General features: G+C 36.6%; 1 protein-coding gene across 4 annotated transcripts in view; it reads right to left on the bottom strand.

Annotated features, from left to right (window-relative positions):
• Fstl5 (follistatin like 5) overlaps positions 1-25,498 on the bottom strand; it is a 567,974-nt gene that overhangs the window by 112,479 nt on the left and 429,997 nt on the right. For all 4 annotated transcript variants that reach the window (XM_037206672.1, XM_037206671.1, XM_028867183.2 and 1 more), the window contains exon 9: positions 2,185-2,346. In XM_037206672.1, coding sequence (XP_037062567.1) covers positions 2,185-2,346 — 162 coding nt within the window. The remainder of the gene's footprint in view (positions 1-2,184; positions 2,347-25,498) is intronic.

The following is a 25,498-nucleotide window of genomic DNA, read 5'->3' as shown; positions in this document are numbered from 1 at the left end:
GTGGGATGTTCTGTATGGCACATGTGTTGCTCTGATTGGTCAATAAATAAAACACTGATTGGCCAGTGACTAACAGAGAGGAGAATTGAGAGAACAGGAAGGCAGAAGGAGTCACTGCCAGCAGCAGCCAGGACAAGCAGCATGTGAAGATGCCAGTAAGCCACGAGCCACGTGGCAAGGTATAGATTTTTGAAAATGGATTATTTTAAGCTATAAGAACAGTTAGCAAGAAGCCTGCCACGGCCATACAGTTTGTAAGCAATGTAAGTCTGTGTGTTTACTTGGTTGGGTCTGAGCAGCTGTGGGACTGGTGGGTGACAAAGATTTGTCCTGACTGTGGGCAAGGCAGGAAAACTCTAGCTACAATAACTGGACTTTTCTTTATTCTATTTCTATTAGTTTGATTAGTTTTTAGGGCATAGGCTACAAGCATTGTTATTGTACTTATTTTTATATTCAGATAGTGAGATTAATAATTGAAAAATAGGCCTAAACTTCTATGTCCTCACTTTCGGCACTGAGAGTAAGGGGTTTCCAGCCCTTAAGCAATCACCCAAACTTCCCATTTTTCTTATCTCCTGGCACCAAGAGCTAAGGTGTCAAAGACACTGAACAGTCAGGCCAAGCTCAGCCCCCTACCTATAGTGCATACAAGTACATCTTCCAGAATCCCAAAGCACTGGACCCAAACTTCTAGCACCTCCTAGCACTTGATACAAACAGGTAAGTCTGGTGATTGATATTTTATTTGTGTACCCCAATAAAGCTTATCTGAGGATCAGAGAAAAAATCCAGTCACTATATTAAACATAGAGGTCAGGGAGTCATAGCATATGCCTTTAATCCTAGCATTCGGTGGGCAAAGATTCATCTGGATCTCTGTGGATTCAAGGCCACACTGGAACAGAGTCAGGCATGGTGGCACATGCCTTTAAATTCCAGCACTAACCATAGAGGTCTGGAGGTCTGTACAGACAAACAGGAAATGATAGAGCTGGGCAGAAATAGAAAACTGATGTAGCTGGGCAGAAAGGTGAACTAAGATGGCAGGCACAGAAAGGATATAGACATGGGTATACAGGAAGTAGGTCTCTCTTTGAGGATTCTTGCAGTAAGAATGTGGCTGGCTTCTTTCTGCTTTCCTGGTCTCTCAGTTTTCACCCCAATATCTGGCTCTAGGTTTTTTTCTATTAATAAGACTGTTTACCAATTTGTCTTTCAGATAAGGAGTCCCCAGACCCTGATAATTCAGTTATCCAACTGATAACTTCTGATGATGACTAGTAAGTGGTACTTATTTCCCCACACCCTTGCACCTGCTGTGGACAGATGTGTAGTCCCCAGACCATCAAACTTTGTTTCACCCTTTCACTCTACAAACTCCAGACGTGAAAGTTCCAGTGCAGAACTGAAAACAACATGTGGCCTCCAAAATTTACTAATCCCATGACAAGCCAACCCAATGCAAACTACCTGGAAGAACTTACAGACAAGAAATTCAAAGAATTATTTTAACTCTGGTAAAACAACATCACAATGACAAAACTGTTCTCCAAGAGAGGCTTTTCCATGAGGTTTTTGTTTTGGTATATTCAGGAAAACATTTCCAGCATCAGTTTAGCTTTTCTTCAATGATGATACTACCTCTTTTTATCGAATTATATATTCATGTCCTGTACTGGAATGCCACAACTATCAACCCAGACTATTATACTCAGGAAAGCTACCTATTAAATTAGTGGAGAAATAAAAAAAAAACATTTCAATGGTAAAAATTGTTTAAAGGAATTTTAAACTAATAAGTAAGTTCTAGCTCTACAGAGAATACAAGAAGTGACACTTCAATCTGAAGATAATGATAAACATACTCAAGATGTCATGGGGAATAAATAAATAATTACAGAACAATTAATCAAAAGAGGTGCATAATTAAATATAGTACTTGTGACCAAAATAATGGCATCCTGTATTAATCTCTATGACAAGACTATATTTACAACAGTAAACATATTATAGAACTGTATCAGTTTTTTTTCTTAGATGCAACCATGTTTTAATATTCTCAACTGCTGCTACAATAATTCGTTGGTTCACAAGTGCTGTGTGTTGTAATTTTTTTTCCCTAAAATTCAATACAAAAGATGTGCACATTCATTTAAGGAAAAGAATGTAAGAAACAGGTACCTTGAAGTGTGAGCTGTTTGGAGAGCTTTGGTGTAATGTCAATTCCATTCTTCAGCCAGGCAAGCTGAGGGTCTGGTATGCCCTCTGCATGGCACCTAAGGCTTGCAGTTACCCCTGGTTCTCTGGCCTGGCTCTCTGGATACACCCGGATGACAGGAGGAACTGAATGTGGGAGAAAAAATAGATAAGTAATCATCATTTACCATCTTGGAAAATGAACAAAAATTATAAGATGATCCCTTATGAATTATACATTTTCATTAGGTTGTATAATCAGTTTCCTGGTATAATTCTCTACTAAAATGTCCCAGGGATGCTTGGGGAAAGGTAATTCTGGGCCTATGTCAGGAAAAATACAATTCAAACATGGAATATCATGTTTCAGAAACTATAAAATCTTGAAAACATAATACTGAAATAGGCTCCCACTTGCCTACTACAGGATGACTTATGCATTAAATTACCACTTAAAAATCATTATAAAGAATTAAAAGCTTATGGATTCAGTTATTTAAATAAATAAGTATGTAGTTAGAAGGGAATGTGTTTCCTTACCACAGCACAATTTATACATAATAGTATACTAAAAACACACTATTAACAATAAATTTTGTTAAAAACATGCCAGACTTTACACTAAGCCCTGGAAAACATTGTTCAAAGTATTTAAAGTAAATGAAATGCAAGATAAAGTATATTCATAAATAGAAAGAATTGGTTGGTAAAATGAAAGCAATCACTGGTAAAATTTAATATGCCCTAATTGATCTGAAAATATAAGGTAACCCTGAAAAAATTTTCAAATGCAGATTCAGGAAGAGTTACTAGGGGCCCCAGTGACTATAATAATCTCCAGAAAGGCAGAGGAACACTAAAGGGACAGCACTTTGGTCTTTAGAGCCACGAGAAACGGATGTGAGGATCAGCACAGAGTACTGCAGAGCAGAGTTGGGAGCAGAGGAATGACCACACACTACTGTGGTCAACTCATGTTTCGCATAGCACCAAGGTGTCTATTTTTCAGGAATGTTTAGTACAACTGTCAATATGTTACAAGAACATGAACTTGAACTCCTACTTCATACTATGTTCACGTGATTTGAATCAAGTTAAATCATAGCTCTAATTGTCCAAATAAAACACTTTAACTCTTAATAAACAGCTCTGAAAACATGTATGAGTAACATTATATGTACTTAATGAACAGTTTATATCTAGGAATATACATATATATGAATATACAAATATGCATATCATAACGATCAGTGAAAATGGAGGCCAAAAAATTTGAAGGAGAGTGGGGAGGGTTTTGAAGAGAGGAAATGGAAGGGAGAGTTATAATTACAAAAATAAATTTTAAAGAAAGAAAAATAACAAATATGAGTCATAGGAAATACTACAGTGTTTTAATCAATGTATTCATACATATCTCCATTTATAGAATAAACAGCACATATAAGTGAAATAAAAGAGAGAAACAAAGAAAACATCAGAATAAATGAATAACTCATTCTATCATTGAATTTGACGAAGATTTCTTAGCTATGGCCCCATAATCACAAGCACCAACATAAAAATAAATAAATGGATCCTCAATTGAATTAAAATTTTTGAATCATCACATGACATGATCAAGAAAGAAAAGGAGGGAGCTCATGGGGAAATGTGACTTAGTGGCTTGAGTATTGGTTCCTATTTCAGAAGGCTTGAGTTCACTTTCCAGTTGAAGAGAACCTGATAATCTTCTCTGACATCTCTTTAAATTAAGCACATACATGGCATATTTACAAGACATACACCCTTGGAGGAGAAACACTCATGCACATAAAATAAAATAATCTAAAACAATAAGAAAGAATGGAAGGAAGGAAGAAAACCTAGGAGACAGTGCAGTCTATAATGTCCTTAACACACAAACACAGGGCTTGAACATTGTCCCCAGAATACACATTAATAAAAAGCCAGTATAGAGGTGCAAGTTTGTAATCTGAGTAATTGAGAGGAATAAACATATGATCCTTGAGGCTCACTGCATAGTCAGCCTTACTTATTTAGTGAGTAACGACCAGTGAAAGGTCCTGTCTCTAAAAAGAAAGTTGGCTGCTGCTAAAGAATGGCAAAAAGCTTCTCCTTTAGCCAGAAAATACACTTACATACAAATACACTTCCTCACACACACTGTCACACAAACATATCCACAGACAAACCCACACACAAGTGGTAGATTAAATATAACTCACAGAACACAGAATAATTTACAATTTATGTTTGATAAGAGACTAATATGCAGAATCTATAAAAATTATTGCAATTCAGAAGATAAATGACAAAGAACTCAATTAAAATATGGGGCACTAGGGCTTGAAAGGTTCAGTGACAAAGAGCACACTGCTCTTGCAGAGCAATTGGGTTCACTTCTCAAAGGTCCAGGGCGATCTGATGCCTTTGGCCTCAAATGAGTAACATACTCAGATGTGTATATCCTGCATAGATACCCATACATACAAATAATACAAATAAATCTTTAAAAGCTACATGAAGAAAAAGGCAAGAATAAATGTGTCTTACAATAAGACATACAAATAGCAAGTAAAAGTTAAGATGTCAAAATACAGAGTAACACAAACAAAAGTTTCAAATACCTTTGTCAGTTTCTCTCTGTCTGTCTTTCACTCTTTCTGTCTGTCCCCTTCTATGTGTGTATGTATGTATGTGTGTGTGTGTGTGTGTGTGTGTGTGTGTGTGGCTGTGAGTGTTTGTGTATATGCCAGCTTGCATATACACACACACATATGTGTAAATACACATGTACACATTTACCCACTAAAATGGCTATTGAAACAAACAACAAAACATCATGTACAGATAGGAGATATGAAGGATCTAGAACACTTATACCACCCTGGTTGGGCTATGGAAGAATGTAGCCATTCAGAGAGTGTGAACAATAGTTTGGTTATCTATTAACATCTGAAACATAAAGTTAGAATTAACAAGGATTCCCATTAACAGGCATTAATGAGCTATTTCTAATCTAGGTTTCTTTCAGAGACTTGAAACTGGTTTTAAAAATAATTCAAAATAAAAATCCAATCCTAATATTAAGGAAAAGTTAAAATGCAAATGAACTAATGACTAGTGACTGAAAAAAATGACTAGTGGCTGAAAAACAGCATGTTGTTTTTTACAACATACAACAATTTCAGGAGGGAACCTAAGTTCTTAGGGTGCTTCAATACAAATATTGAAGATCTGATACTAAGCGAAATCAGTCTAACAGGAAAGGTCAGACACAATAACAGTTAATTTGTGTGAGACAGCAGCAGAATGGGTAAATGTGTCAAAACAGATTGATAGGGAGCGAGGAGGAAGGAACAGAACATTGACTAATTGGTTGAGTATAAGGTTTATTTTGGAAGAGACGTTTAAGGATTAGATAGCAGTGATGGGCATACAATGTTGTATCTGAACTATTTACACTGAATTTACACCCTATCTGGCTATATACCAGAATCTACACAAATAACAGAAGTTTGAAAAAAAAAAGTCTTATAACAGTTACCTAAATTAAATCTATTAGTAAAAGTTCTTAAAGGTGTCTGTATTGTTTCAGTAAAAGAAGTAACAACATCTTACAAAACGTATTGCAGATAATGGAAAACAGATGATGTGTGTCATAGGGTATAGGTCTTTGAAAGCATCAAAATATTTCTCCACATTCTTTGGCATGATTGTCTTTAAAATGTGAAAACTAATTCTCACCTTTCAGGGTAGGCTATATTAAACAATTCAAAGTTACATGGCAAGAGGTCCAAAGTGTGGAACATTTGGACATAAAAAGTTAAACAAGATTTGTTCTAGTCTTGGTTCTCTGTACCATGGTTTCAGCTAGCTTTACTAATTCGTGGTCATAAAACATGAAATGGGAAAATGGCTAACATAAATAATCCACAAATTTTAAATACCATGCTGTTATAAGCACACGGTGAAATCTCACACTGTCCCTCTTTGTCCTATCAATGGCATGAATGAGTATTATCTCATTCATGTATTCATACTCTGCACCTTAACCTCCTATTAGTCATTGAATAAGTGCCCTGGATATCAAATTAACCGTGACAATATGTTGGTGTTTGTGTAAGTTTTATTCTTCTCCACATATTCAGTTTCAAGGTCTCAAGAGGTATCTTACATGGAGAAGTAGGCTATTGTACTAAGTTATCACATGATAACTTGGTTTGGATGATTTGACTATGACTTTATAAAGATAACCCACCTCATGGAGATGTTTATGCATAAATACTAGACAGAAAATCTTCAGTGATGGCAGCAGTCAAGCAATAAATAATTCTGATGAGAGATAAGTGAAGGAATCTCTTGGGAACAGTCCCAACATTCCATTCAAGTTTCCAGACGACCAAAGATTAGTTAATGTATAAAAAAATATGCACCAAGCCTAGATGTTCTCAATTTATTGTCTCTACTTGTAACTCTACCTCTCTACTTTCTTTTTATTATATCAAAAATTAATGAATACACAATTTTTAAGCAATTACCTTTAGGAAACTTATGATATACCTTATGATATGCTTTAGTGAAATTTCCATTCCATAATACAAGAGAAAATAATTATTGTTTAACCTCACTCATGATATGCTAAAATCTCAAACAAAATATCGTCAAAGGAAATCCACTAAATTATTAAAATGATAATACAGAATAAATTATTAGATTTATGAAGGATATTTTAAATATCACTCAATATAGTTCACCTAAGCACATACACAGTTTAAAAGAAAAAAAGAATTTGATTTCTTCAACAATTACAGAAAGATTTTGTATTATTAGAAGACAAAAAGAGAACTTGTCTTCCTATCATACTAAAGAATATCACAATCATTTGCAAAAGGCATGCTTGAATAAATTATAGTAAAAGAGCTTGTATGGAGAAGTTGGGAAAATAATGAAATTTATAAAATTTGTCTTGTATATATTATGTATTTGTATACATCACTAACAAACACTTAAAATACTTCATGAGATGACAGTTAATAGGTAACAAACTCATTATCTATGAATATATATGCAGATAATGCTCATTTTCTTTCCATAAATATTGTAATATATGACTAGAATATAAGTATTACTGAGGAAGTACAGTAAATCTTAAATCAACGGAAGGGTAAATAAAATTTTAGTTTGGCTTCCAGTTGCAATTCTTCAGTTGATTTTAACCATCATAAGTTATTTATTCCTTTTTATTACTATTTGAATAGGTATTAAAATCTTGCCAACATTATCTAAATGCTCTATTTTACTCACTTATTGAGCAACCATACATTAATTACATGATATCTGTATTAAATCATAAAATTACAGATTGATTCAGATCTGGAAAGACATCTCATACACTTAAAATACATGGTGTTCTACCATGAAAGTAATAATAATAACTATTATTGTTATAAAGTACTTATACCATAGTGCTACATGTGCTACAATTGAGTTGATAAAGATGAGATAGGGAAAGACTTTTCAGGAAGGTGCTAGGCTGTGTTTGAAGTTTATTTTATTTTATCTTCATGAGTACTTTATATACCTAAATGTATATGGGCATGGGACAGCAGAGACTCAGTGTTTACTAATGTAATTTCGATCAATGTACACTTTTTGAACTTGTGTTATATGTAATAAAATAAATGCCATATGTTTTTTCCATCAGTTCCCTCTGACATGAAACATTTCATTCTGTAGAACTAAGGAAGCACAGAAATCTTACAATGCTCAGATGTAAACAATTTACAAGTTTCAACAAATTCTTGAAACTTCCATGAAACTTGCTCCTTAAAGTTAAATAAGCAGCTGGAACTGCAGCAGAGACTAGAATTTCTAAGTAGCAACGGTTCTCGCCACAGAGTAATGGAGCATCTCTCCAGTACTTCAGTAGGCTATCATCCATGTAGAAATGCGATTCTCAGTGATGCAACTGCCTTTGACTCATCAACGCTCCTGCAAACCACCTCTTAAATATACTCTTCTACTTATTAGTAGCACTGATGTACTCATTGGTTTCCCAAGTCAGACTTTGGTGGAATCATTTTGGTCAATCACTGGTGTCCTGTCTCTAGTAAGTAGATGTCTTTCACATCTACTCAGGAAAAGTCAAACGATGCAATTGTCATGGAAACTGAGGCTTAAATAAAGAAAGAACAGTTATGATTAGTGGTTGCATATCCCTTGTAAATGATTCTGGAACATGCAACAAAAACTGACCCACCAGAGGATGAAACATCCATGAGAACTATTCTGATAAGGCTTCTTTTTCTATGTGGTATCTGGTGATGTACCTTCTTATCATAGTGGTGGATACTATCTCTCTATGATCAATGATAGTCTGTGTAACTGTTTGAGGATGTTTCTGTAGGAGATAGTTCAGGAAATGACAAAAGACAAAAATAATATTGTCCAGGATTATTCTTCACTTTGGTTAATATAATATATGTATATATATATATATATATATATATATATATATATATATATTATGTAAACATTAACATTAGATTAATATGATTGTTTCAATGAGAAATGACTGTCAAACACTGGCACCTTTTAGCTCCTGGTCCACAACTGGTAGCTCTTTCGGGGGAGGTTATGGAACCTTTAGGGGGTTTGTAATTCTTGGAGGAAGTGCAGGAGCAGGTTTTAGGAGTTTATATCCTTTTCCACACATCCGGTTTTCTCTTTGCTTCAAGTGTGTTTTGAAGATCTGTTCTTGCAATGTCCTTCTCCTGCCACGTGTTGCCATTATGGATTCTTCTTATAGTACCATTAGCGATTTTACACTAATTCTCCACTAATGTTGCTTTGGGTCATAGTATTTTATCGAAGGAATAAGAATTAACTAATTCAAAAGTTGATACCAATATAGAGCGAATTGTTGTTGTGAGGAACATGGCCATGTCAATTTTTGGAGGAATGTAGAAGACTTTGGAACGCTGCACTAGAGAATCAGTTGAATGCTATAATAATAAGAGCTGAACAGTATGTTCTATTACAAGCTTGGAATAAAACAATAGTGCTAAGGATATTACTTCCTTGGTGGCACAGCTTAAGGGTTCTAGAGAGAAGCAAGGACATTATTAACACCTGGATTAGACACTGTACTTGTAATATTTTGACAAATAATTTGACTGCCATGTGCTTGTGCCCTAAGAATTAGCCCAAGGTTAAATTTTAAAGTAATGGAATACTGGAGGAAACTTCAAGACCACATAATAATGTTGAGTTTGTAGATGGTCATTACTAGTAATTCTTCTGAGAATATACCATGAAAAAGAGTAAATGGAGCAGAAACACAAAATGTATAATCTGTAAAGTAAGAAGAGCCATAGGGAATCATGAAAAAAAAAGAGAGAGAGTGGCCTTTAATTGTTAAGATTACCACTATTAAGAGAGGCTCCCTATTTTGTACTGGAATAATGGGAAAAGTACCCTCAAGGCAAGATCTACACAGTCAAGATTCAAACTTACGAAAAGAGGAAGACTAAGAGTTTTCTTGCTCCTAGGAATCAGTCAACTCAACATTCAAAAGTTTCTGCTAATGTGACCCAAGAAGACAAGGCTTCACACCAAGTGAGAAGCTGAATGTGGCAATTTCTATCATATGGTACTAGCTTTGGTTCAGATGAGATGCATTAATGAGGAGGTCCTTGATTCTTCCTTTGAAGTTTCAGAGAGATGCTGAACCAGGCAGACTTATGTATCATGTGGCAGGGGAGTTGCTGTGGCCAGACAATGAGAACCTATCGTGTGAAGCTATGGATGTAAATCCCGAGTTAGAGAAAAGACCCAAAGATTTTGGAGAGGACAGAACAGTGAGAAATCTGCCAAGGAGAGCTGCATAAAGGGAGTGGAATCATCCATAGAAAGACAGCAAATCTAGAGGTGTGGGGCCATATAAGCTCTTAGAGTCCTAGACATTGGGCATGGGGTGACACAGTTTGGTATTTTCCCTCTTGAGATTTGGCTTTACTTTCTTCCACCAAGTTTTCTCACTATTCTCTTATGCCTGTCTTTTTGAATGGGGATGTATAGTCTGTGACATTGTTTGTTAGATATATGAAATTTTCTGTTTGATTTTATAACTGGCCACAATAGTCTTGATTCTCAAAAGACTGTTTGGATTTTGGACTTTTGAGCAATGAGCAATTTTGAGACTGTACAAACCATGGGAATTTTTGAAATAAATACAATTTTATTCATGACATGAGCATGAGGTCTTTGGGAACCAGTAATGCAATGTGATAGTTAGATTGAGAAATGTCATAATGTCATATAATAACATTACATGGACTAGATAGGGTATACTGAGAAATATATATGCATTTACATATATATGTGTGTGTATGCAATAACAATTAGTGTAAAAAGAATACATTTAACTTGAAGGAGAGCAGTGTGGGGTATGTTAGAAAGATTGGAGGGAGGAAAGAGAAGAGAGTAATATTGTTAATTAAATTGTGTTCTCAAGCGACGGTGGAAGGAAAGAGAGTGGGAGATCCTAGCTGGATCAAGAAAAGAGAGGGAGAACAAGGAATAGGAGACCATGGTAAATGAAGGCCACATGAGAAGGGGAGGAAGCAGAGACCTAGGGAGGCCCACGGAGATCCACAAAGATACCCCCGCAAAAGACTGCTGGCAATGGTCGAGAGACGGCAGGAACTGACCTACTCTGGTGATGGGATGGCCAGACACCCTCATAGTTGTGCCATAAATCCCACCCAAGGACTGAGGAATCTGGATGCAGACATCCACGGCTGGGCCCCTGGTGGAGCACTGGGAGTCTAATTAGTGAGAAAGAAGAGGGTTTATATGAGCGAGAATTGTTGAAGCCAAGGTTGGATAAATCACAGGGACAAATAACCAAATGAATGGAAGCACAGTATCTATGAACCAAAGGCTGAGGGCCCCCCAACTGGATCAGGCCCCCTGAATGGGTGAGACAGTCATTTGGCTTGATCTGTTTGTGAGGCAGCTGTGCATTGGTGCCGGGTCCTGGGCTCGTTGCATGAGTTGGCTGTTTGAATCCTGGGACTTATGCAGGGACGCTTGGCTCGGTCTGGGAGGGGGGGACTGGACCTGCCTGGACAGAGTCTACCAGGTCCACCCCGGTCCTCGGGGAAGACCTTGATCTGGAGGAGGTGGGAATGGGGGGTGGGCTGGCGGGAGGGGGAGGGGGGCGAGAGGGGGAGAACAGGGGAATCTGTGGCTATTATGTTGAACTGAATGGTGGTGTAAAATAAATTTAAAAAAAATTGTGTTCTCAAAAAAAAAAAATAATAATAGGGAAATATCCCCCAGAGGCTCATGCATTTTGACACTTAGTCACAGTTTTTGGTGCTTGGGATGTCATAAAATCTTTGCCATCTGCGTACCAGCTGGTGGAAGTGTGTCATCAGAGGCAGACTTTGAGGGCTTCTCTCCTCACCCAATGTCTAGGTCACTGTCCCTGTTTTATGTCTGAGGTTAAAGGTATAAGCTTTCAGCTTCCTGCTCCTGGAAATTGTTGCCACGACTTCCCTGCCATTATGGACTCTCCCTCTTATATAATCTAAACAAATAAACAAATAAAACCAACAAGTTGAAAAACCCAAGACTCTTTCTTCCTTGAGGGTTTTTTCTTTCTTTTTCTTCCTTCCTTCCTTCCTTCCTTCCTTCCTTCCTTCCTTCCTTCCTTCCTTCCTTCCTTCCTTTCTTCTTTCTTCTTTCTTCTTCTTCTTCTTCTTCTTCTTCTTCTTCTTCTTCTTCTTCTTCTTCTTCTTCTTGGTAATGATATTTTATCACATTAACAAAAAGTAACTATTACACCCGATATCCTCTGTGTTCAATTAAATGCTTTTGCTTTAGTGTCAAAAAGTCTAAGATACAACGACTGTAAGGTTCTCCTTAGTATTTAAATCTGGCTCAAATTTAATTTCAGGAAACCTCTGTCTAATGATTTGTTGCTTATTAAAAGTCTGATTTACAAGGAAAATACAGTCTTTTTTCCATATATATATATATATATATATATATATATATATATATATATATATATATATATATATATACAGACCTACTGACACTATAAATCCTGTGTAGATCACACACTAGTTTCAGTGATAAGGTCGAGACTATAGCTACCTCTCAAACCTGATTCCTTATTTCTCTTTCCCATGATGCTCTACAGTTCTAAAATGAGTCAGTCACCAACTATAACAAAGATGAAACAGAAGAATGAGAAAAGACCTTAGAAAGTTGTGCAGGCTAGACTATGTTGATACTGCCTTTAGCATTCTTAAACCTGGGACCCTCACAGATATCCAAAGTCATAAACATAGGAAGTTTCTGCATCCTTTCTCCCTCTGAAACTGTAATTCAAGAAATATAACATAGGCATGATGGGGAGTTAATGCCTGGTTATATTTCTTTACCACCGATTACAACTTAATTTGTTTTGATGTATCAGATATGACTTTAAAGGCCCTCGTAATAACTTTGGCCCAGGTCTCATGTTCAAATTTAAATTTGTCTCATATATCTACCACTGAGCAACTTTCATAGCATTTTACTTTGTTTAAGTTCAAAACAAACAGCTTTTTAAAAGGATATGCTGGTACACCTGTCAAATCCACATGAACATGTACAAAATACCTGTGAAGCAATCACACCCCATTTCTAATCTCCTAACATCCAAGGAGACTGCAAATGAGCTTTTAGTAAAGACTTCTATAAGGAGCCAGAAGGGAAAACAACTCTTAATAAATGTTTAATAAAAGAAAGTGTATCTTGCCACAGAATTTATGACCAAAATGAGAATCAATACAATCGGCAGCATTTCTTCCAGGAAAGAAAATAAGAGACAACATAAATATATTAGAGCATTAATTTTAAAGAGTAGCCATCAATCAACTCAAAGAGAAAGATGGGTTCTACATTACCCATATAGAATATATAGCTTTTATGTAGACTGCCTATAGTCACACTAATCCTCACTGTCAAAGGAAAGGGTTTCAAAGAGGTTCAGTTGCTTCCTGCATGGTTACTGGTCTCTGATTTGCCGAATATTCTGTTAGAGGAACAAAACTATTGAATGCTACATCTTCAATATTGAAGTTTAATACTCAAATCAATTGTGTGTTGAGGAAACAACCGATTCCTGAGGAAATATACATCTCACTTATTTTGTTGACATTAAGTGGTGGTCAACAACAGAATTAGAGTGCAATAAGGGGTTGGTATAGTGTAGTGGTATGTGCTCTGCTCATGACCTCGGGCTATAGGCCCCAAAGGAGGCACTGCTTCTTGCCATTGTATGTGACCTCTTACCAGGAAAGAGAGAAGGGCCATGAGCCCTTTCTCCCTGCTGCCTGCTTCTTGGTCTGATCAAACCACCAGGATTCACTCCGGATCAGAACAGAGGTCAGAACAAACTTCAGCTGTTTACTTGGTTCTATATTTGTGAGTGTATTTCCTCAATTTCTATCTTAATAAATCCCTATTACCCATTAAATAAACTCACATGGATTGATCTTAATAAGTGGTACCCACGTGACAAAAGGACCCCACACTCCCTGTGGCTCCTGCCCACAGCCTCCATGGCAGCTGCGGCAAGTTAGCTTAGGGGCGCCTGTGCTCCTGTGACCACGCCTAATATTAATGGGTGGCTGCTGGTGAGTTTCTCCACCCTGCAGAGCCCATGTGCAGCCCAAATGCCCCAAGGGACTGCTCAGGTGACTGACTGCATACAACAGCTGTGCAGGAAGCATGTAGGCCAGGCAGGTCACGCCCAGGCCAGGCAGGTCACATGGCAGTGGTTACAAGAACCACTGCCAGAAGCACCTGTATTCTGCAGCACATAAAGCACCATTTCAGAGAGAAAGGTGCCCACGATGGGCGATTTCCTAGTTCTGTGCTTGTAGCAGCTGGATCGGTTAGAGACTACCAGCAAACTGTTCCTTTTCTTTTAAAACTGTTCAGTGTAGCTGCTGCCAACTCCATCTTTTGAAACTTCTGCTGCCACCACCGCCACTTGGTGTGCAGCCCTGCAGAATGTCTGCAGGTGTCCCAGGAAGCGTTTCTACTTGTTTGGTCTATTGACTCATCTGTTGTGATCCATGCAGCTCGGTCCACTATTCACAGTTAAGGTTGGTTGCCTGGGTTAGTGTTACATTCACAGAGCTCCTTCAGAAAGTTGAGTCAGCCCACACCAGATCCTCCTTGTACGCTACACCTGCGACACCTGCTGGCCAAATATCGCTACTACGCCCAAAAAAACCATCACAAGAACTGGGACTTCTTGAACACCTGCTACTGTAAGAACCAGCTCTCAAGGATTTCCTCTGAGGTAAAATTACTTAATAATTTAATACCTTAAACTTAAACCTTTCCTGATGAGGATAACACAAGGAAAAGCGACTACTGAACTCTGCCATGACAGGGTAAGACGGTCTTTTAAAATTCTTGTTTCTGAAAATGGTCTGTTAGATATTCTAGGCCCGTAGCCAAATTGGATGTCCCAACAATGCGGAGAAACTTTAGCTGACTGTTCAGGCTGCCAGTTGTCCCTGTCAATTCTCGAAAGAATGTCAGAAATTGCTTGCTTGCATTTTTCGTTTTCTCAAGTATTATTATGTTCCTTCTCAAATCTTTGATGGGGTTGAAGACTAGATGGTTACAGTTATAATCCTCTCGTATCTTAGCTAAGAACGTAATAGGTACTAGAGTTAGATTCTTCAGGATGGGACAGCTATTGAAGTTATCTCAGTAATTTGCCATTTACCTATGTTCTGGACATGTCTGGACATTTAGCATGTTTTTCTTGTTTGATGTTGTTCTTGTTGGCTGTATTTCCATTTTTGTTTATGTTATTACCCTTTGTTTTTCCTGGACAATATTTGATAATCATTCTTATTGTATAGAGTTTGCATTAAGTTTAGAACCTTCTTATTTAGACAAAGAGGAGAAATGTAGTGGTATTTGCTCCACCCATGACTTTCGGCTATAGGGCCCAAAGGAGGTGGTGCTTCTTGCCATTGTATGTAGCCTCTTAAAAGGAAAGGGAGAAGGGTCATGAGCTCCTTCTCCCTGTTTCCTGCTTCCTGCTCTGACTGAACCACCAAGTGGATTTGCTCCCAGTCAAAACAGAGGATGACTTCAACTGTTTACTTGGTTCTATATTGGTGAGTGTATTTTCTCAATTTGTACCTTAATAAAGTCCTATTACCCATTAAATAGAGTAATGCAGATTGATATGAATAGTATAGCAAATATTGAACCTGAATAACAAGCTAAACATTCAAAAGCAGTACATTCTTGAGATATAGGTTTTAAAGTATAAATGTTTTAAAGGATTGTTGGCAGCCTCAATTCAAAAGTTGATAATCCTTATATTTATATACTCGGGAGGCAGAGCCAGGCGGATCGCTGTGAGTTCGAGGCCAGCCTGGGCTACCAAGTGAGCTCCAGGAAAGGCGCAAAGCTACGCAGAGAAACCCTGTCTCAAAAAACCAAAAAAAAAAAAAAAGTTGATATCCTTTAAAGAATATTTCAAGTCCTTTTGGGACAGTCATTTTTAGTAAGGAAGTCATTATGAACTTGCCTTTCATTTTTCACTGTTAGTGAGTAAAAGTGAAAATACATACATTTATCTATGTAAAAGGTTTGCCATGGCTAGTTTTATATAAACTTAACATGAGCTAGATTCATCTGAAAGCAAGAAACCTCAATTGAAAACACAAAACAAACAAACAACAACAACAACAAAAAAAAAAAAAAAAAAAAAAAAAAAAAACGCTTCCCTAAGATCTAGCTACAGGATATTTTCTTATTTAGTGATTAATGGAGGAGGGCCCAACCCACTGTAAGTGATGCCATTCCTGGGCTGATGGTTCTGGATTCTCTAAGAAAGCAGGCTGAGCAAGGCCCAATGGACATCAGCTCCTGCCTCCAGCTTCCTGCCCTGTTTGAGCTCCAGTTCTGACTTCCTTTATTGATGGACTACAATGTAGAAGTGTAAGCCAAGTAAGCCCTTTCCTCCCCAGCTTGCTTTTGGTGTCAATGTTTCATCCTAACAATAGAAACCCTAACTAAGACAAGCTTCTTCAGATTAGATTGAGCAACCTACTTGCCCGCATTGACATGAAGTCTTCAATCAGACTTCCAATGCTGTACATAAAGGTAGGTTTCTGAATATTCTCTCTGCTATCCATTTTTTTAACTTTCCTTTCTTTTCTATTATTTAGGAGGAGGGAGATGGGTCAGGTGTTAAGACTGCATCCTTCTTTGTATGGCTTTGTTTGGCCTCATAATCCTCCTGCCTCAGCCCCCTGGGCACTGAGATCATTACAATGTGTGGGTTCAAGTTTTCCTGATGATATTTGATATTTCACAAAAAAAGAAATTATGAATTATTTCTAATAAGAATAGTCTAAATTGTTTGACTTAATTCACACTATATTGCCCAATTATGGGCTGGTCGAATGGCTCAGTAAAGTCTTTGCTACACAAGTGTGAGGACCAGAATCATATCCACAGAAACAATCTAAAAATAGAGCAGGTGAGTGACAACATACAATCCTACCACTTAGGAAGCAGAGATGAGACTGCCCAGGGCTGGCTGGAAAGTTGAACTGCAAGAACTGAAGAGTTAAACGTTCAACAAGGAAATCTGCTTCAATAAACTGCAGAATTCTTGATGAAGACATTGGCTATCAATTTAAGGTCTACACACACACACACACACAATTATGTTTATGCACACCTGCCCATATATATGTACCCACACATATATGTAATACACATACACACATACATGATAAAACAATCAAATAAAAGCAATGCAGAATAATAAAAAAAAACTGTGTTCATATCCAAGCTTATTTAACAACTGTGTTTATGCTGTTAAAATAATCCACAATTATTACCAGAATTGAATTTTCCTAAAATAAAAGGGGGCACAAATGTTATGGAATGTATAAATTTTACTCATGCAAAAATTTTAAGAAAGCATGGGATTCGTTTGTTTATAATATTTAGGTTAAAAAATGAACAAAGTTTACATTACTACCCACGTTTTATTTCCTTCCTTTTTCTTCATTAATATGTTGAAATGTGCTGAGTTCACAACTGCCAAATGAAACAAGGAAAAATATAGTGTTTCTCACCCAAATGTTTATCATCTGGTCCTGATCATAAATGCCTCCTTATATGGTTCTACTGAGACTCAACCATTTCATATTAAAATCTAAACTAGACTTTTAGTTAAACTATATATGATGTACTGACAACATAAAGATATATTAAAATTTTTATTATAGAGTATTGTGTTATAAATGAATGTATCTATAGAAGTTTTCAATGTCTTGTAGTACAAATTTTCAAGGAAATTGGATAATATTCTATTGTTCAGTAAGAATAAATATATAAGTAAATTGGAGGAAAATAATCAAAAGTTGTCTAAAAGTTCTCATATAGTAAATGCAAATAAGAGACTGTTAGTGGGTAAATAGCTTGTTCAAGAAGATGTGAGACATTTTCATGTGTCATGCATCTGTAATGTATAGATAGGACTCTGATATTCAAAAGTACAACTTAAAATGTAAATAAAGTGAAGTATATTTATAATTATATTTACTTATGTCTTTCTGGAAATTTTGATTTTTAAAACGAACATTTCCTAAATATTTATCAACTTAAAATTATGCTCTATTCAGCAAAAGTTGGCATAAAATTGTCAAGCACATGGATCTATTCTCAAAGACTCACAATGCTCATTGTATATGGACAGACAGGTGTTTTCCTCTAAGTTAGGAAAGATCTAATAGAACAATTTCATCCAAATAACTTTTCTATCCTAAGAGTAAAAAAACATCTAATGAGAAGAAATTTTCTCCACAGCATTAAAGATACTTCTGTTTCTATCTCCATACTTTCAGAATGTGATTTTTCTTAGAAGCTACAGCACTTTGCCTGCACAGTATGCGAGCAGCAGAGCTTGGAGGCTCTGGAGCAGGAATTTAACTAGAGGCAGAGATCCAGACCAAAGTGATGACTTCATTCTCACCAAAGGTCCATAGTTAGGTCACTGATTACTTTTCATTTGTTTGGTGCCATTATCTTGCACTCTTTTGACAAATTCTATCACAGCTCGCCCACAAATTATTCAAACAGCTGCAACTGTTAGAAAGGATTCTGAGAAAGCTTGAGGGTAGGAATATAAATGTGTCTGAACTAGTGCTGATTCACAGCAGCATCTGGATTGTTCTGTTTGTATTATGACTTTCTTTGTCATTAAAGCAACTTTCCTATGAAAAATTACAGACTGGGTTTAATAAATATTTTAAATGCTACTGAGCCAGTCCAATGCCTTTTGTCTCTGACATTATTAAAGCCATCAATTTCTCTTTAACATTGTCCCAAAGCAGTCTTTTTATATTCATGAGATTCACAATGCCTCTTGTCAATATTACAGAGCTCTCTGATCACATTATTACGGTCTCCATGAAAGGATAGGCTGTAACAAATGTTGAAGGTAAAATATAAAATTAAGATCAGTATGCATATACGTATAATCTTTTGTGAGATTTGTTTATTAGGTCTTTCTCTCCTGTACTATGCTGAGAAATCACTCATTTTAAAGCTACTTTGATGGCAACAGTTTATCTCAGTTTGATTAAATTAGATCAGATATACTTGTTCTTAATGTTGTGGACACTTTCAAACTCCAGTTTCTAAGTTTCAAAAGCTATTAGTTTCAGGAACTCTACCTGAAACTCACAACACACACACACACACACACACACACACACACACACACACACACACACATTCTCTCTATATCTCTATCTCCCCATGCAGATGTCTTTGGACAACACATAAGATTTTGCTTTTCCAAACCTATAACAGAAACTATTAATGAAAAAGAGAAAGTTACTGACATATAGCCTAGTATCATTTTCATTTTATTTTGTTTTTATAGCTTCATGTTTAATTGACTTACATGATTCATTAGTGGGTCTCAAATTACTTATCTGATGATGTTCTAGCCTAGCTCAGTAGACTTTTAAAGCTGCTCTCCCACTTGTTTCTGTGCTCTGCTGAGTAATATGTTCAGTTTCTTGGATGGAATTACAACGCTGCACCATCAGGCCAGGCTACAAACTGCTCTAAGCAGAGTAGGGTTGTGGCTTCAAGGAATGAAGTCTGTGAGATCAAGAACAGCCTGAGCTGTACAGAGAGGTTCTGGCTCTGTGCTAGTTAGATTTTGTAAACATAACACAACCCCGATAAAACTGGCCTGTAGGCAAGTCTGTAAGGAATTTTCTTGACTAATAATGTTGTAGCCTGGCCCTCTGAGGCAGCACCATTACTTGGCTGTTGGTGCCGAGTTACATGAAAAAGGCAAGATGAGAAAATCAGGAGGAGTAAGTCAGTAAGAAGTGCTCCTCCATGTTCTTTGCTTCAGTCTTTGCCTCCAGGTTCCTGCATTCACTTCCTGCTGGGACTATTGCCTGGAAGTGTAAGATAAAACAAAGCCTTTCTTCCCTGAGTTGTTTTTGGTCCAAGTAGTACCAGAGCAAGAGACACTAAAGTAAGACAGTGGTACAATTAATTAATTAATTGATTAATGAATAAGCAAAGACTTGAATAAAATAATCTTATCTTTTAATACTACATTAAAAAGTATGTTAAGATGTATATAATCATGTAATTTTTAAAAATATTTTTATTTTATAATTAGCTTAATTTCACATATCAGCCATGGATTCCCCCGTCCTCCCTCCTTCCACCCCACAGCCTTCTCCCCAATCCACCCCCTATTCCCATCTCTTCCAAGGCAAGGTCTCCTCTGGGGAGTCAGTCCAGCCTGGTAGACTCAGCCTAGGCAGGTCCAGTCCCCTCCTCCCTACACCAAGGCTGAGCAAAGTGTGTCATCACAGTCCCCAGGCTCCAAAAAGCCAGCCTATGCACCAAGGACAGGTCCTGGCTCCACTGCCTAGGGGCCTCCCAAACAGTTCAAGCTAATCAAGTGTCTCACTTATCCAGAGGGCCTGGTCCAGTTCCATGGGGGCTCCTCAGCCATTGGTTCACAGTTCATGCGTTTCAATTAGCTTGGCTATTTGTCCCTGTGCTTTTTCCAATCATGGTCTCAATATCTCTTGCTCATACAATGCCTCCTCTCTTTCACCCATTGGACTCCCAGAGCTCTACCTGGGACTTGGAAGGGAGTGGGAGGTCCCAACTGAGTCATGTAAGTTTTATTCATCCTTTTCTACAACTTGTAGCCTTGCTAAATTACTTTTCTTCCATCTGTGGCATGCACCTGCCAGAAAGCACTTAATGGGGAGAAGGCCTATTTGCACACATGTTTAACAGTGTTTCAGTCTGCTGTCCAGGGAGAGGCATGTGCTCATTTGTTGCCAGTACTGCAGTCTGTCATGGAGGGAAAGGCCTGATGATAAGGCTATGTAGCAGTTCATTCACATGTAGCACCTGGCTATCTGCTGGGGCATGTCTTTCTATACACTGTGAATATATGTTGTGCCCATTAGTTAATAAATAAGTTGCTTTGGCCTATGGCAAGGCAGTTTAAAGACATGTAGGAAATCCAAGGGAAAAGAAAAGAAAGAGAGAGGTGGAGTCTGGAGAGATACCAGCCTGCCACCCAAGGAGAAACATGCCAGCAGACTGGTAAAGCCACAGAACACGTGGCAAAGCAGATTAATAGAAATGGGTTAATTTAAGATAAATGGTATGATATAACAGCTAGCTAGCAAGAGGCCTGCCTTAGGTCATACAGTTTGTAAATAATAATAAGCCTCTGAGTGATTATTTTATAAGCAGCTGATGGACCAAGGGGCTGGACGGGACTGGAAAAAACTTACTTACGGCTATAGCTACCTTTCTCTTTTCTTTCCTTACTCAATCTAGGACTCAGAGTGTGGAAAGATAAAGCCCACATTTAGGGTGCAACTTCTCCCCTGTTAGTCATACATGGAATGTCCACACAGAGACACCTCAAAGGTATGTAGCAGGAATGCCATAGGCATTTCTTTTTTTCCTCTCTTCCTTCCTCCCTCCCTTCCTCCCTCCCTCCCTCCCTCCCTCCCTTCCTCCCTCCCTCCCTCCCTCCCTCCCTTCCTTCCTTCCTTCCTTTCTTTTTTTGATTTTTAGAGACAGGGTTTCTCTGTGTAGCTTTGCACCTTTCCTGGAACTCAGTCTGTATTCAAGCTGGCCTCGAACTCAGAGATCTGCCTGTCTCTGCCTCCCAAGTGCTGAGATTAAAGGTGTGTGCCACCACAGCCTGGCCTGCCATAGGCATTTCTTAATCCAATGAAGTGGACAAATTTATTATCATACCAATTCTGTTCCACCATTTGTACAGGAGGAAAAGAACATAACACATATGACCACACAAGCAGAAATGCCGTGTATCACACAAAATTATTTGAGAGGCAGGTTTTAGACACAACCTGTTTTTACCTAGATATATGACTTAGGAAGACTTGCTTTTGCTACTTCAATACCTTTTTTTTTACTTAAAATATGAAATATGAATATTTTAATGAAATAATGAGTAATAGAACTTTAAAATATGAAATCTTATACAGATAGATAGAAATTAAATCATGGCAATATTGTTGGTTACAATGTTATTAAGGCATTTTTCAACAGAGAAAAATGTAAAAATATTGATATTAAATACCTTAGTTTGGACTTTTGCAAGAAAATTTGTATAATAAAAGAAAAAATTGAAAACTTCTACTAGTTTAAGAAAAAATGTATCTATAGATATGACCCACTTTGTCTAACCTACCACTCCAAGAGAGCTTGTGTACTTTGATGGCAGGTTGAACTCACTAAGAGAAAAGAAATACTTTGGAAATTATCTATTTTTGAAGAGTGTTGAAAAAGCTAATATTTTGAGATTTATAAATATAATTTTCTAATTTCACAATAAATTTTAAATATGAATTATAAATTTTATTTGTATTGGAAACAGTTATGATGTTAATTTAGTTAGTAACCTGTGTATCCCAAATTTTAAAAGACACTCTCATATAAGGCTCTCAAAACCATTGCTGGGACTAACTAATGTTTAACACATTAATAAACATTTATTTTCAAAGCCAATCTTAATGTTACAAAACTAAGGTAATAAAGACAAGTCTAAAAGTAATAAATGGATATACTAAGAAAAAACCTAGTTGAGCAAAGAGGAAATTACCTTGTATGACTTTTTAACTTAGCAATGCATATTATCCTCATTCTTTCCTTGCTACATAAGATGGTATTTTAATATTCATCTATTAAAAAACTCAGCAGAGCCTGGGGGCGTAGCTCAAGCTTAGAGTGCTGAACTGGGAACACATGAAGCTAGGGTTCCTGCTTAGCACACCAATACAATGCGAGAACACATACACACACACACACAGCACCACCAACATCAAACACTCATATCAGAGACAATTACATACACACATACACACACACACACACACACACACACACACACACACACACACAGTACCACCCCCCCAAAAACACTCATATGAGAGACAAGTGATTTTATTTTATACTTTTAGAATATTTCTTCATTTCCTTACTAAATGGACATTCTCTTTCTCCCCCCAAAAAATTGTTATTTTTATTTTATCGAAACAAGAGATAACCCAGTATGTAATTCCACTTCTTCTATACCAAAGGCCACTGGACTTCATGTCAACCACAAGCTGGGGTCCCCATTCAACAAGTGCCATTCAACTTGGGGAGTCATGCTCCTAAGCAATCCACATCCCAGTTTTTTTTCCATCATAAAGTCAGTCTAACAACAATACCTCATAGCATTTTTGAAATATTAATTGTGTTTACAGACAAGTGTTTGGAATCATAGTCATTATATTTTCCTTTCAAATTTTTCTATTTTATGAATTACCTGATGTATTTAACTTATTTCCTCCCTCCACTTTAGGTTTTGTATTAACTAAAGTTAGCATTTATTACACTTTAGTTTTTATTCTCTCTATATATAAAACACATACATATGTGCTCATCTAGAATGTGTGAGCTTTCAAAATTCCACAGCTAAAACAAATACATCAATAATCTATGTATTAAAAGTAATTCAATTAGAAAATTGACTAAAACCTGAAGGCTTAGGAAGATATACAGATGGTAACTAATTGTATGGGAATATCTGGTGTTATTTACCATTAATTAAATGCAGAATATGATGTCACTAGGATACTATTAGCAATGCCAGATGCTATAAAGGCTGTAAGTCAACCTAATAACTCACACATTGCTAGTGAGAATACAATATATTAACACTATTCCCTGTTCCTTAATAAAACAAAGTAGAAAGTAAAATAAAAACCTAGCATATTACTAATCAGTCAAACTTAAGCATTTATCCCAGAAAATGTACTTTTTGTTCACATAAAGTCTGTATATTATTGTGTTGACTTTTATCTGTAGTAGGATGCAATTGTAACTATTGTAGTTGTCTTTTAAAGGGTGTATGGTTAGACAAACTTGTGCTTACTTACAGGGAACCACACTACTAACCAATAGCAGCATGAATGTAATAAGAGCAACCACCTGCTTTCTGATTGTATTTAAAGCAGTTCAAGAGAAGGAAATTCATGCTTTCTATCCCTAAAAGATCCCAGAACCCAGAGTTGGGAAGCTCACAGGTCCCAGGCCTGACTTATTACTATGATAATGCTAAATGAATGTATTTTCATTACCAAACTGCTTTGTAGATTTGTATCTCTGTACTGATAGATATTCCATCTCTCAGCTTTTATCAGAGAAATTTCTTAGTGCATAGGAGGTAGTTAGTGTGGAAACTCATAACTTGTTAAAATGCACAGAAAAAGTGTTAATAGTCATTCAGCCACAAATGGGACATCTATCTCACACCACCTCCCTAAGGTTCAGAAACCACCACAGAAGAGGAGGAAGAAAGATTGTAAGGGCCAAAGGACTTGGAAGACCAGAGCAAAACAGTCTTCTGGATATGATAAGACCTCGGTACTCATGAACTCACAGCAGCTATCCTTGCAAGCACCAGACTTGCATAGCATTGAGACAGGCCACATTTGAACATGGAGAAGGAAGGGGTTCATGAGCACCACCACTAACTGAAACTATATTAACAGTTGAAAAGTAAAGGCATGGAGTTCAGAGGGTAGAAAAGTTTGGGTGTAGTACTTGAAAGAACAAATTAGTAGAAGTAGTGGTAGATAAATATGATCAAATATATGAAATTAAAAGATAATTAATAAAAGACTATGTTTATAAACCTTCTACACTTCTAAAATGTTTGATACCTCTCCAACAATTTGGCTAGAAGGCATACACATGGTTCTTACCAAATAGTACATGGCAAATTTGAACATAATTCATAGATACAGAAAATTACTTTAAGTCAATTCTAAAGAGCCAACCTAATTGGAGAGTTTTCTAGTCCACTTCAAGTTATTAAGCTAAAATCTTAAAAAAGAAACATACAAAAATCATAATAGTGTGTTAAAAATGTTACTTTATTGAAAAATATTATAGATGTGTTCAAAATAATGGATAAAAATGAAACCATGACTATTTCCTCACTATACAGGTATTCATTGCTTATATTTTTAAAGAAGATAAGTATTACATTAACTTATATGTGGAATAATTATATTTATTATTTAAATTAATATTGAGCATTATTCAAATTAATATTGATAGTGACTTGAGGTCACCATCCCTGACCCCAAGCTCTACTATAGAGTTACATTAATAAAAACAGCTTGGTATTAGCATAAAAACCAACAGTTGGATCAATGGAATCAAAATGAAGATCATGACATTAATCCACACACCTATGATTAAGACTGTACAATGGAAAACAGAAAACATCTTCAACAAATGGTGCTGGCATAACTGGATATCAACATGTAGAGGATTGCAAATAGATCCATATCTATAGCCATGCATAAAACTCAAGTCCAAGTGGATCAAAGACCTCAACATAAATCCAGTTACACTGAACCTGATAGAAGACAAAGTAGGAAGTAGCTTTGAATGCATTGGCATAAGATCCCACTTCCTAAATATAACAACAGTAGCACAGACACTGAGTGCAATAATTAATAAATGAGACCTTCTGAAATTGAGAGCTTCTGTAAGGCATTAATTATATTTTTAAAGAAAATAAGTATTAAATTAACTTATCTACAGAATGATCACATTTATTATTCAAATTAATATCATTAAAATTAATCAT

This window comes from Peromyscus leucopus, chromosome 6, assembly GCF_004664715.2.
Source record: "Peromyscus leucopus breed LL Stock chromosome 6, UCI_PerLeu_2.1, whole genome shotgun sequence".
In the NCBI taxonomy this organism is placed as follows: domain Eukaryota; kingdom Metazoa; phylum Chordata; class Mammalia; order Rodentia; family Cricetidae; genus Peromyscus; species Peromyscus leucopus.
Note: the sequence above shows the minus strand (reverse complement) of the source record. Positions and strands in the feature narration are given on the sequence as shown.